Source organism: Strigops habroptila, chromosome 14, assembly GCF_004027225.2.
Source record: "Strigops habroptila isolate Jane chromosome 14, bStrHab1.2.pri, whole genome shotgun sequence".
In the NCBI taxonomy this organism is placed as follows: domain Eukaryota; kingdom Metazoa; phylum Chordata; class Aves; order Psittaciformes; family Psittacidae; genus Strigops; species Strigops habroptila.
In genome coordinates, this window is record NC_044290.2 from 1 (window position 1) to 13,095 (window position 13,095).

Sequence of the window (13,095 nt, forward strand, 5' to 3'; positions counted from 1 at the left end):
TCAGTAGCACTTACCCTGATCAAGGACTTTTCAGTCTCATGCTCTGCCAGTGAGGAGGGGCACAGGAAGCCAGAAGGAAGCAGAGACACACACTTGACCCAAACTAGCCAAAGAAATATTCCATCCCACAGCACGTCATGCCTGGTATAGAAACTGGGGGGAGTCACTCAGAAGGGCCAGATCACTGCTCAGGTCAGGCTGGGTATTAGTCAGCGGGTGTTGAGCAATTGTGCATCACTGCTGGTTAATGGTTTTTTCCCTTTCCCCTTTTGGTTTTTATACTCTCTCCCCTTCTTATTTCCCTTATCATTATTACTACTATTATTAATGCTAGTAGTAGAATATTGTACTTTCATTATTGAACTGTTCTTATCTCAACCCATGGGTTTTACATTGTTCCAATTCCCCTTCCCATCTCGCTCAGGGGTGAGCGAGCAGCTGCCTGGTGCTGAGTTACTAGCTGGGTTCAAACCACAACATCCAGACAGAATTCCTGCTAAATTTGCCAAAGCTTACCAGCCAGCTGATCTCCTGGGAATGCCAAAATCCCGTTCTGGGCTAGGGAAGACAACTGTGCAAGGTCCTGGGAAATGGGACTCCTTGGAGGAGGAGTAAAAATCACAGCAAAGCAGCTAACTTCTGAGAGAGTTAAAAAGGAGATTCTGCTTTTCTTTTCACAGCCTGATCATAAACAAACAGGGGACATCTGGTATAGGGAATAAAAAATGGATTTGTTTCCAAAAATCCTTTTCCTGTTCCCTTTTTGGAGAAGTGTTTTTCTGGCCACGTGTTGTCCCATGGATGATCCCTGGCCTCTCCTCAGGGTGTGATTACATCACTAACAGCAGCAAGAGCAGCCACACTGCTGCCTCCCACCAAACACCATTTGGCTGTTCCCTCGTGCAAAGTGTTCCTAGTGGGATCTGCTTGATCTCTGTGGAAGGAGAGCCAGAGGGGTTGCATTTAAGATATGCTGGTCCCCAAAGTGTCCTGCTCTTCCCCAGGCCCTTTTCTTCTTCTCTGCTTGCAAGGAGGCCCCTCCAGAGAGATTCCTGTCTGGTAAGGCTGTGGGGGAACTATATGTCACAATGTCTGCTTTTAGGGGGCTGCCACCAGAAAACTGACTTTCAGCCAGGGTGGGACAGGGACGTCTCTGCAGTACCTTCTCTTTTAAGAGTTGTGGCTTCTCTTTCCAGGAAAGCCTGTGCCTGCGATGGAAAAGAAGGCACTCTCATCCCCTTCTGCTCACCAGCAGCACAAGAACTTTGAAGGTAGGATTTCAGTTCACTTCAGCACATAGATGCACAGGGGCAGCTGAGGATTCTGCCCTTGCTCTCTGCCCATAGCTTGACTAATGTGTTAACCAAAGGTTTGGCTGGGCAATAAAATTTGAGTCCTTCACCCCTACAATGCTGGTGCAAATCTAATCCTGCAGAAGTGACCAAAGGAAAAAAAAGATGCAGCCCTTGTGTCAGGAGGGGTTCTGTCCAACTTCCAAACAATGGTTTCCTGGCACAGCTGAGATCTGATTGTCAAGGCTGTGTTTTAACCAAGATTAGCATCTGTTCAAATTACAGATGGGTTTTAGGTGATTTAGGTGAGCTTTTTTCCTCCCCTTTTTTTGTGCCTCAACAGTGTTCAAGCATTAAAGCACCCAAAGTTTGCGTTATTTTCTTCTAGGAGAAAGAAAATGTGGAAAAACTGAACAGAAATGTAACTCTTGAGTGTTTGAAGTTCAGGGAGACTCAAGGGTGTCCCAGGTCCCTGCAGAACCTGCTTTCATGGCTTTGAGCAGATACGATCTCCTGTCCCCATGTGCACATGGTAGGGGATAGAGCTTGGCTTAGCACAGAACTGTTCTTCTAAATAACATTGGGTTTGTTTGTTTTTCTTACTATTCTCCTTTCCTATGGGATAATTTCCAAATTTAGATGATCCTTTGGCAGGACTTTTATCTGATGAGGAGCAGGATGCTCCCAAAAAGCCAGCTCCAGCAGACACTAAAAGCAGCTCTGAGAAGGACACAGAACAGAGCAAAGAGAAAGGTAAGCAGGGTTGCTTGATGCATCTTCTTTGTTCAGCAGCTGGATGAATTAGTGTGAGGCACAAACTGATTGAATTGAATTGAAAGCCACCTGGTCCCATCTCTTATTAACCAGCGTGGCCATTTATAGAGCAACTTGGTAACGGGGTTAACTGTGACCCAGCTCACTGAGTGCTTGATATTTCCAGTGTGCCACAGGTTTCAGAAGTGACGTTTCCTTTCTGGGAATGGAGGTTCAGATCTCACCTTTGACCTCATCCAGCCTTTTCTGTGTGTTGCCAGATGAGAACAAGTTTTCTGGGTCAGGATTTGGGTTGCTGAGAGCATCACTGGTCCACGCCAAACCACAGTTGGGGCACCTCTGGGTGGGATCCATCTGCACTGTGGCCGTGTTACAGGCACTCATCCCTCTTGTTCCTGCAGCAGGGACACTAATCATAAAATGGTTTGGGTTAGAAGGGACCTTAAAGCTTATCCAGTTCCAACCACCTGCCACAGGCACGGACACCTTCCACTAGAGCAGGTTGGTCCAAGCCCTGTCCAACCTGGCCTTGAACACTGCCAGGGATGGGGCAGCCACAGCTTCTCTGGGCAACCTGTACCAGGGCCTCACCACCCTCATAATGAAGACTTCTAATACTGAAGCTAAATCTCCCTTCTTTCAGCTTAAATAGTCTGATAGTCCTCTAAAAATCACCTTTCACTCTGATAAACCCACCCCGCATACCAGTAGCAGCTGGTAGGTTAGGGCAAGGACTAAGGTGCCTTGGTGGAGCAGGACTTTGGGTGACAAGGGGCAGGAATTATCTGATGGGAAACTTGCAAAGGTAAAAAAGCTCCTGGTGTTAGTCAGAGCAGAAAACCCAGTGATACCCAGCAATGTCCCATCATTGGATGCATGGCCACAAACCAGGCAGTAGCGCATTGCCACTTTGTCACTTATGATGAGATGTGGTTACTGGAAACAGTTATTTAAAAATGACTTTATAAGTGGTCCTGAATGATAAGAGCAGGCAGGGCTGCTTTGATCTCTTGTTTTTAAAAAAAAAAGCTGTGATCAAATCTCCTGCTATGTGCAATCCCATCCACAGAGCCACCCCAGATGCCCCTGCACACCGTGGCCCCAGTCCAGAGGAGGGACCTCATGTTTGAAGATGATGGTGATGACCTGATGGATGCACTGGGATTTGGGAGTGGCCCAAAAGGAGATCAGAAGTAAGGAGAGAAGGCACAAGAGTAAGGGCAATGAAGAGGCAGTGGTAAAGTAGGAGATGTCTTGTGCATTAAGATGGTGCCACAATGCTGGGAGCGGGTGCTGGAGCTTCTGCCTGTGGCTCCCAGAAAGGGACAAGAGCAGCCTTGTTTGACAGAGAAGAGCCAGAGCACCCTGGCAAGGCTGTGTGCTGAGGACAGGCCCTGCCCCTCGGAGAAACCCATCTGCCACTGTGTCCCCAACAGAGAGGAGCTCTGGCCAGCCCGCTCCATGATGGATGAATTGGTGGGACAAGGTGCCATGGACAAAATCCTGAAACAGCCAGGCAAGGGAGAGCACAGGGAGTTCAAACTGGATAAGAAATACCAAAACCAGCCAGGTGAGCACAGCCAGGGATGCTGGGAAGATCTGCAGAGGTGATAGCTTTGGCTTGGGAGAGTGAGATTGATTTCTAATGCCCTTGCAGGGGAAATACCCTTTCTTTTCAAGGATGCTAATGGGCTGTCAGGCAGTGCAGGGAAAGGTGGCTGGTGCAAAAGTGTAGTACTCTGCCCTTGAGGCAGCCTGGGAGTATTTGCATGGTAGCTGTAACTCCATTGCCTTTGGAGATGCACTGATTTCCAACAAAGCAGCTCTTCCCAGCCACACTGAGGAGGCACGTTGCTCACGGGTTCCTGGGGATGATGGTTCCAGCTGTGTTTTCCCAGAGGCAGCAATCCCAGTGGAAATTACAGGGGAGGAAGAGGGCTGGTGCCTTTGCAGATGGGTATTCCTCTGGGTGCTGACTGAAGGCTGCTTGTCTGAACAGAGAAGGAAGATGGATGGGACAAGGAGGATTTTGACTTTGGAGCGTACCGGCCCACGATGGCCTCCACGCCCAATGGCCAGCTAGGGAGGAGGCAATCTGTGAGGTATTGTGCTCTGTGGGTGCCTGGCTGCTGCCCCTGTGGCAGAGCAGGCAGAGTCTCCGGGGTCCCCTGGCAGGCAGGTATGCAACTGCTTCTCCTTGCAGCAGGTTTTCTGCTGAGACCAGCAGCGAAGCAAAACCAGAGCCCTGCCACAAACCTCCTCCAGCCAGCCAGAACCCTCTGTGCACCAGCAGGAATAGAGGCGACTGGCTGGGTTTGAAAGATGAGGCTTTTATGGGTTCAGAGCTGTCGTCCCCAGTGAAGACCAGTCCGGCAGTGAGCCACCCCAGCTCTGCCACAGCCAGGCAGCACCGCTCCACCAGCCAGCTCCTGGCAGCAGAGAAGGCAGCGCCTCAACCCGACCTGCCAGAGGAGGAGCAGGACTGGCTGATGGCCCTGTTGGCTCACAAGAAAGCCCAAGCACAGGCAAAGACCCGGGAGAGAAATGTCAAGCTCTCAGAAGCCCCAAGTAAAGCGCTGGATCCCCAGTCTCCTGTCAGGTAAGGTCATGATTTGTGGCCACAGCGCCTCCGTCTGGTCCACGTGTGGCTGCTCCAGCAGGACCTCTCAGAAAACCTTGGCTCCAATTTAAGAAAGTAATTTTAAGCACTGTCTTGTCTCAGATTGGGGTAATAATGCAGGGCTTTATTCTGCTGATCCTGCCTGCAGTCCCATCAAACCTCTGGGCTCTCCTTCCGGTTGTGGCCAAGATTGCACATGCTGCCCTGGGTCCTGCTTTGGTTGCTGGGACCTCTGTCACTGGGAGGGAAAGAAGCTGTGAAGGACCGTCAGGCTTTTGATTGTTTGATTACAGTGGGACAAGCTTCTAGAAATGCCAAGCAGGATAATATCTGTGAGCCTCTCCCTGAGCTGTGACACTGCTGTGCATTGCTAGTGTCTCTGTACCCATGCAGGCAGCCGGTCTCCTGGCTCAGCACCACAAAACAAGGCTCAACTCACCCACTGGAGTCTGTGCAGGGGGATCCCTCCGGAGATGCAAGCGCCCTGGGTGCGTTTCATGCGGTTGTACCATTTGGGCAGCAGTATGCAGAGAGAGTCCCCCTGCCCTGCAAAAAACCACCCCAAAACAAGGCAGGAGCCACAGCATCATCGCCTTTGGCCATGTGAATGCTGCCCAGGCTTTGAGCAACCATTGTCAGAGCAGGCTGCCAAGCTGCAGGATCCCACCATCCTCATTTTGTGACATGGTGGGGACATGGTGCTGGGGCACACTGAGCTCTGCAGTTCTGCCTTTGGGGTTTCAGAGGGCTGCAAGGGACTTCCTATCTCTGAGCAATGGGTGGGCTTAAGTTTGTGCTGTCCTGTGTCTCTCCCCTTTCCCTCCTGCTGTCCCCATGCTTATCCCACTAGTGCTGTGTGCTGGAAGACACCCTGCTGCTATGGGCTGAGGCTGTGCAGCAGTTCATAGGCCACTGAAAGTGACTTAGGAGAGCCAGCCTCCTCCCTAGGTGATGGAGGTGGAGGAACAGCTGTGCTTTGCCCCCAGACTTACTCTGCAGAGCAGAGTCCCATCATTGTGCATGAGGTGGGGTAGGGGTGCAGATGTGGACAAGCCTGTCTGGGTGTCCATCCCCATCAGCAGCCGCTGGAGGGAGGGAGCAGGATCCTTCTTGCTCTGCCCAGGAGGCCCTCATCCTTCTGGGAGGGGATGGTTCACTTTGCCGTGTCTGAATCACAGACTTGTTCAATTTTCAGTCCCCACAGCCGCGATCTCACAAGAGCAGAAGATGCCGGGCCCTGCCATGCTCACTCAGGTAGGTGCTGGGACTGTGCCCCCGAGAGGTGTGGGATCAGGGCAGTGATCATGAGTCCTGCCCACCAATGCACCGTCATCGAGCTCTGTCCATGTTCCCTCAGCAGGGGGAAAGGTGTGCCCCACTTTGCCTCTGGGAGCCTGTGTTCATGGAGGCAAAGTGTGTGGAGAGCCCAGAGATGCCACAACTTGTATTTGTCAGGCCAAAGCACATGTGCTGTGAATGCTTTGTAAATCACAATGCATTTACAACCCTGTGTTGCCTGAGCAGCGTTACATAGTTCCCCAGGCATATATATATATGATGTTAAGTAGACGACAGAGGCTCCAGTTGATAGAAGACTTTCTTCAGCTGTTTCTCCCAGTATGGTGGTGAAGATGCTCTGAGATTGTTTCTAGACAACTGAAGGGAAACTAAAGTTTTGGTCTTTGAAGCCTCCATTTCTCATTTAGCTTGGCCTCTGTGCCTGACCTGGTGGCAGAACACACGCTTTCTCCTAGAGGACTCATGGTTGTATCCTTGAGTCTCTCCCCAGAGAAGGAAGAGCCCGGCATGCTTGTGGCTGGGGTAGGGGCTGCTTGCTGGGTGTAAGCTGGAGAGAAAGGACCCAAGGCAGCAATGGGCTTGGGCTGGAGAATGGTAGAGGAGGGATGGCAGCAGGCTGGGGATAGATTGCCATTCCCAGGCTGGGAGGAGATGTTCTGCCCAGGGCTTTACTCCCCTGAGAGCATCCCTGTGTCCCTGTGTTTTGCTGCACCCAGGGCACATCTCCGGAGTGCCCCACAGTTGCAGGTAAGGCTTGTGCCTTCCTCTGGGGGCTGATGGCCACACCACAAAGCCACTGATCGCAAAGGGCCTCAATCTTCTTTCTCCATCTCCTTAGGCAGAGTCTGCAGCCCCAGGCTTGCTGCATGAGAGGAGGCTGGGGGCTCCCACATCCCACCTGTACAAGGATGCGTCAGGCTATCATGCAGAGCTGCTCAGGGCCCAGGCCCATGTGGCAGAGCTGGAGAGCCAGGTGAGCCCCATAGCCTGCTGGATGCGGACTATGGGAGACCCAGGGGAAGGAGAAGGGGCCATGTCTGCTCCAGATAGCATCAGAGTGACAGGAGAGAGGAGAAACCTCCCTGTCCAGAGATGTCTATGGTCACTAAGAGCTGCTATGGATCTCTGTCCCTGGGGCAGCACAAGGACCTTCTCTCTGGGTGACCGACAGGTCCAGATGCTGGAGATGGAGCGGACTCAGTACAAACTGATGCTGGAGAGTCTCCAGCAGCGGCACCAGGCAGACCTGGATCATCTCGAGAGCACCTACAGGTACCAGGCTCTTGCCCCTGCTCCCCTTTTCTGTCAGGTCCTTGCCTACAGCCCCATCCATCTCTCCAGGCTGGGAATGCCAGGGCACTTCCCAAATCCATCCCTGGGGCATGCAGGCACAGAACCATGTCAATGTGGACCTGGTGGGGGCAGAGAGCAGCCTGTGGGTGAGCCAAGGTGGGGGCCCGCTTTCAGCAAAACTGTCGCATGGGTGACAAGAAGGAGGGGCCAGTCCCATTGCCAGCACGTCCCCAATCAGGACACTACAACAGGCAGTAGCAGAGGGGTTCAGGGCTCAGACTGCAGAGTGTCTGCATGTTTCCCCATGCACACAGGCGTTGGTCTGCTCCTAAATCCCTGTGTGCACTTTGGGTGGAGGGTGCTGGGTGTTGCTATGAAAGCAGCACTTGTTCCTTGCTGTGACCTTGGGCAGGAGCCGGATGAAGATGCTGGAGGACACTTATGGGCAGCAGGAGGAGAGGCTGCGGAGGAAGAAGGAGCTGCTGGTGGCTCAGCTTGTGTCGCAGAGCCAGGATGCGGCAAAAGCGCAGGCAGAGCTGGTGGCACAGCATGAGGAACGTGTGGCTGCGCTGGAGCAGCAGAGAATGCAGGACCTGGAGCGGGTGCGAGAGCTGCAGAGGTGAGAGCAGCATGAGCAGCACATACGTGGGGCTGGTAGTCCCAGTCTCACCAAAGGAACCAGGGAGCAGTTTGGGGACACAGTGAATGGAGAAGTCAGAGCCCAGAAACACTGGGTTATGGGCAGCTCAGTGGCTTTTGGAATGAGGATTTGCTTTGTAGGTGGAAATGGGAAGATCTGGCTGGACACATTATTTTAAAGTGAATGCTCTGAAGTTTGAAAGATGCTGAATGCAGTGTTTTACCTCCCCTAGATCCCTTTTATTTTGGTCAGTGAGTCGCTGATGACCGCATAGTTTGGGTCAATGATAAATCAGGTTTTGGTAGAGAAGCCCATAACTGCCAAATGTGGTTCACCCAAGTGTGGGTACCTGTCAGTGGGACGCCCCGTAACAGACTACTGTGACAGCTCAGCTCCTGGGACCTGGTTCTCAGCCCCACAACCAAGCCTCTTCCACAGTGCCCATTATGGGAAGCACTGGTGTGTAACAGCCCGTGGTGGGCTCCTTCCCTGTGTCCCGCAGGACATCAGTCCAGGAAATGCGCAAAGACTACGAAGAGCAGCTCCAGCGGCTGAAGCGGCTGAAAGACCTGGAGATCGATGCAGTGACCAGTGCCACCTCACACACCAGGTACTGATGGCTGATGGCATATCCCCACATGGGTCCCTGGCCATGGAGTTCCCTGTTCTACACGGAACCAGCCTGGGACCATGGCAAGAGGGGCCATCCCCTCTCTCACCCACTGCCTCCGGGGATGCTGAGCAGCTCTATCCTCCTACCACTCTGCCATGACCCAGAGAGATTCAGGGCAGGGCTGGCCAGCCTTTGACCCACCGCACATCCCCCTGTCCATCACAGTGAGACCAAGTGTGTCCACAGGGGTGATCCTCCCCTCGCTCCTCTTCGCAGGTCTTTGAATGGTATCATCGAGCAGATGGAGAAGTTCTCCAGTGACCTGCATGACCTCTCACACAAGGTGGAGGCCACGCACCAAACCACATCCCAGGAACTGGCACAGCAGCGGGACAAGCAGCTCAAAGGTACATCTGCCATTCCTATGTGCCAGAATGTCTGCAGGATCCCTGCCAGGGCTGGGGACACCCAGGAAACAGGGAGAAGTTGCCCCGCATCAGCCAGAAGCTGGGAGCCAAAGCCTGTCTTGGTCACTGGACATCTCAGGGTCTCCCCTTTCAAAAACAGTGTCCTGGGGATGTGCAGAAGGTGATGAGCATAAACACATGCAGCTTTTCTGTGAACATGGTGCAGACAGAGGAGGGCTTCCCACCTCATGCTGCTCATGGCCCTGCTGCTTCCTCTCCTCAGTGCTTGAGGACAGGCTGTCGCAGCAGCAGAAGGACATGGAGGAGGAGCGGAGCCGACTCCAGGAGGTGATCACTAGAATGGAGTCCAGGCTGAGCGAGCAGAGTAGGCTGCTGGAGCAGGTGAGCCCACATTGCGTCTGTTGCCCAGTCAGCCCTCCTGTCTGGCTGTGGGGCGTACGTCTTGCCCATTGGAGGTCCCTGGCCTGGACCCTGTGAGTGGCATCTGTCTCTCCTCTGTGTCTGAACCCAGGAGCGATCGAGGTTGGTGGCAGAGCAATCCAAAGTGGAATTGCTGCAGCACTCACTGGAGGAGCAGCGGCGAGGCATGACCCAGCAGCTCTCCATGGAGCGAGCAGAGCTGGAGAGGGAGAAGGTGAGGTGGGGCTGACATCTCCAGGTGCTTTCCACATGTCCCATGAGCCTGACCAGGGCTGCACTGCGGTGTGTGGTGGAAAAGATATTTGGGTACTGGGCTGTAGCATCCTTCCTCTGCCTCCTTAATCCCACACCTGGTCTCACAGTGAATCGCAATCAGACCAACCCTCTTGCACACAGATGCAAGAGGCTTTTGTGTGTGTGCATGATGCACGCTGGTTCTCAAGGAGCATGGGGCCAGAGCTCTCTATGCAGGGTTCATGACAGGTGGTGTGGGCTTGAACCAGCCTCTAGATGTTGCGTGGTGCTTAGTGGCAGATGAGTTAAAGGAGAAAAATCCTGTGTCAAATGGGACTTGGTGCTTTCTCTTGTGATGCTCTCCAGAGTGCATTGCTGGAGGAGCGACAGAAGCTGGAGCGCGACATGGACCGAACCCTGCAGATGGCCTCCCAGAGAGAGAGCTCCATCATGAGCCTGGCCAAGGTACCACAGCAGAGCCCCTTCCCGTGGCCTCCAGCACTGCTTGGCAGGCTCACGAGTGGGTCCTGCGCGTGCAAAGGCGTTCAGCACTGCCTTCAGGTGTTTAAGACAGAGACTTCACTCAGGGTGCTGGGAATCCGGCTGTTCCAGGAACAGCCTCCACCAGGCTGTTTTAGAGGTGGACTGAAGCATCAGTCGCCTCTGACTCTCCCCTTTGCCTGTGAGGAGGTTGGGCAGCCAGACCAGGCGCAGCTGCTTCCATTGTAAGTCTGGTGAGAGGAAACCCCTGTGCTCGATAAAGCAAAACCTCTCCGTGCCATGGGGATGTGTCCAGTGCCAGTTCTGCTCCCTGCTGTGGCTGTCCAGAGGGGATATGTGGCACAGGCAGTGTGGCAAAGCTGCATTTTTAAGGGCTACCAGGGTGGAAAATACCACATTCAGGCTGAGTATTTCCACTGCTGACAAAGTGCCGTGCCTCGAGCATGTTTTAGGGTATGCAACATGTTGGGGCTCTCCGTCCTTTCTGCGGAAGGAGAAATGTGTATCTGTACAATCCAAGCTGTGCCAGCCCTGCCCCCCAAAGGTGCGTGCATGAGGACACTGTTTGGATAGCTGGTGGTGCTGCTCTGCACCCAAAACTGGCACACATGAAAAGCTCAACAGGGGCAGGTGATGCACTAGTTTTCCCCTGCCCACGCTAGGAGCAGGCAGAGCTGAAGATCCGGAGCCATGAGCTGAAAGCAAAAGAGAATCACTTGTTGAGGGGCAGGGAGCTGCTTGAAGAGGCCTGGCAGGAGCTGAGGCATGAGAAGGAGAAGGTGAACAGGGCCACGCTGCGCATCCAGCACCAGGAGGAGGAGATTAAAAGCATGACCAATGTGAGTGGAGCATCTGCACTGCAATTCAGAGCTGTACAGGGGCCAGCAGCAAAGCTGGGGTTTCCCATCCCTCCCAAAGTCATGAATCCTAATCCTGCCCTGAGAAGGGGATAAGGGGATGCACAAAGGAGCCCTACCTCAGGGCAGCAAGGGTCCCTGTCCCCAGCCTCCCCAGCTGCTCTGCCTTGCAGCTCTCATCCCAGAAGTATGAGGAAGGGGAGCGAGCCCTGCGGGAGGCACGCAGGGTAGAATCTGAGCACCAGAGCAGGCTGCAGGTCATGCAGCAGCACTTGGAGCAGCTAAAGCAGCAGGAACAGCGTCTGCACCAGGCAAATACCCCCACACCTTGCCTTCTTGGCTTGGTGCTGCCATGCCAGGGGCCTGGACCTTTGCCAACAACTTCTTTCTTGGGGATGGGGCAGGAGCGGCTGAGCATGGCTCGCCAGAGGAGACAGCTTGAACAGCTACGAGAGGTGCTGCCCAGGAACCCCATGACACTGCGGACTACGGGCGAGGACCTCAGTGCCCCTATAAGAGGCCTTTCTGCCACGCTGCGTAAGGCTTCCTGCATGCTGCTGATGGGAGGGGACATGCTGGAGGGCAGCTGCACTTGTATTCCACTTCTCAGGAGGCTTGAGGTGTTCCTGAGAGCTGTTTTAGTTCCCCTGTATATAAACCTCATGTGACTTGGCCTCCTTGTCCTCTGAAGGAGCTTTGAGCTCTCTGAGCCAGGGCATCGCCTGGAAGGGGAAGGAGGGGAGAGGCAGGTGGGTTAAACCCTGCTTGCTCTGGGAGGCTGGGGAGGACCCTGCTGCAGGGACATGCAGGCACCAAAGTAAAAGGGATGCTCTGTTGTCTCCTCTTAACAGCAGAGGCACTACGCAATGTTCCAGGCTTTCTGCCTCCCATACGGGAAGCCCTGTCCATGGCCAGCCCCACTGAATTCTACATAAAACTGCTGCTGCTGAACTACAGGGCCCAGCAGGTGAGGTGGTGGGAGACCAGGGCTGGAAGGGGCTTCAATCAGCTGGGTGGGAGCAGGGCCGGGTGAAACCTGATAGTGACAGGCTGGGAGGTCTCCTGAGATCATTTCTGAGCTGCTGGGCTGGCGCCTTGAGGGGTTATACCAGAAGCAAGGATGGATGGATCCTCACAGCTTGTCTCGGGTTCATGGAGAATGTCCTTGACTTGATGGGGTTGCCCCTCTCCTCACCCCACCCCTTGGTGGAAGATGACAGTTCTGCTGGACTCTGGCTTTGTAATATCCCCATCTTCTCCCGTCAGCTCCCTGCTGGGTCCTTCCCCAGGCAGGGTTGCTCTTTGAGGCTTCCTCTGTGGGTCTCGCTCAGAGTGTGAGGTTGTAGGCTCGGGAGCTGGGGCAAACGCCCAGGGGGTACCACAGACAGGTAGCTGCCCGCATGAAAGAGGGTTTGGGACACTTCCCTTACTCATGAGTGACACCTTGGACTGTGACTCCGTTCCTGTGGCACTCTGATATCAATCCCATCCATTCCTCTCTTGTCAGGACCACCGTTTCTTAGAGGATGAGCAGTTCTTCCTGGACAGCTTGAAGAAAGCGCCCTACAACACTTGAACCCTGTCATTCTGAGGAGGTGGCAGCCCTACACACTACCCTATGAATGCCTGTGGCCGTCCTTGGAGGAGGCCACCATGCCTTCTGCATGGGGCTGGGGACGACAAACATGAAATAATCCCAGTTTTCATGGAGGAACTGCCCTTTTCTTTAAAAACAGTCTTGACATGTTCAGAGTGTGAAATCCCTGCCTGAGGGCTGCAAGGCCACACTTTCTCTGGCCTCCATCACTTAGGCCAGTGCCACTGGCACTGCCTGGGAGGCCATTGCCCTCGTGGGTAGGATTCAGTCGGTGTGCTGCTGGCTCTTGGGCAGGGCTGTGACAGCCAAGGCGTTAGAGGGGATGGCAGAGGTTTGGTCGAGCTGCAGGGCTGGGCAAGGCAGAGCTGTGTGGCGGCTGTGCCCTGGGGCTGCAATGACGTTCCACAGCTCACTGGCAGCTCCAGCTTTTCCTTCGGGAGCCTTTTCCTGAAGAAACCTTGCTGCTGTGCTGGGCTTCAGCTGCCCTCCCAGCCGCCCCGGGCTGACAGCAGGGCCGCTGCGCTCCG

The 13,095-nt window shown here is 54.1% G+C and overlaps 1 protein-coding gene across 8 annotated transcripts; it reads left to right on the top strand.

The window, feature by feature from the left end:
• Window positions 1–187: 187 nt before the first annotated feature.
• Window positions 188–12,719, top strand: LOC115616777 (fas-binding factor 1 homolog). Of its 8 annotated transcripts, none has more exons than XM_030506454.1 (22): window positions 188–1,059; window positions 1,197–1,271; window positions 1,681–1,824; window positions 1,932–2,045; window positions 3,136–3,259; window positions 3,503–3,636; window positions 4,066–4,168; window positions 4,270–4,665; window positions 5,080–5,174; window positions 5,882–5,940; window positions 6,824–6,958; window positions 7,157–7,257; window positions 7,691–7,897; window positions 8,421–8,528; window positions 8,808–8,938; window positions 9,222–9,340; window positions 9,471–9,593; window positions 9,980–10,078; window positions 10,777–10,953; window positions 11,145–11,508; window positions 11,823–11,938; window positions 12,479–12,719. In XM_030506454.1, the coding sequence occupies exons 3-22, from the start codon at window positions 1,782–1,784 to the stop codon at window positions 12,545–12,547; spliced, it is 2,817 nt and encodes a 938-aa protein (XP_030362314.1). In that variant the 5' UTR covers window positions 188–1,059; window positions 1,197–1,271; window positions 1,681–1,781; the 3' UTR covers window positions 12,548–12,719. The 8 variants fall into 8 exon arrangements, with proteins under 8 accessions (XP_030362314.1, XP_030362316.1, XP_030362315.1 ...); XM_030506456.1 differs by having other exon boundaries at window positions 1,947–2,045; XM_030506455.1 differs by lacking the exon at window positions 1,681–1,824 and having other exon boundaries at window positions 188–1,271; window positions 1,947–2,045.
• The last annotated feature ends 376 nt before the right edge of the window (window positions 12,720–13,095 follow it).

Bases quoted from the DNA above. Each gene is read 5' to 3' on its own strand.
- LOC115616777 (XM_030506452.1), top strand. From the start codon at position 1,214: ATGGAAAAGAAGGCACTCTCATCCCCTTCTGCTCACCAGCAGCACAAG. The intron at 8,529-8,807 runs GTACTGATGGCT...TCCTCTTCGCAG, and splicing joins AGTGCCACCTCACACACCAG to GTCTTTGAATGGTATCATCG. The intron at 10,954-11,144 runs GTGAGTGGAGCA...TCTGCCTTGCAG, and splicing joins AGATTAAAAGCATGACCAAT to CTCTCATCCCAGAAGTATGA.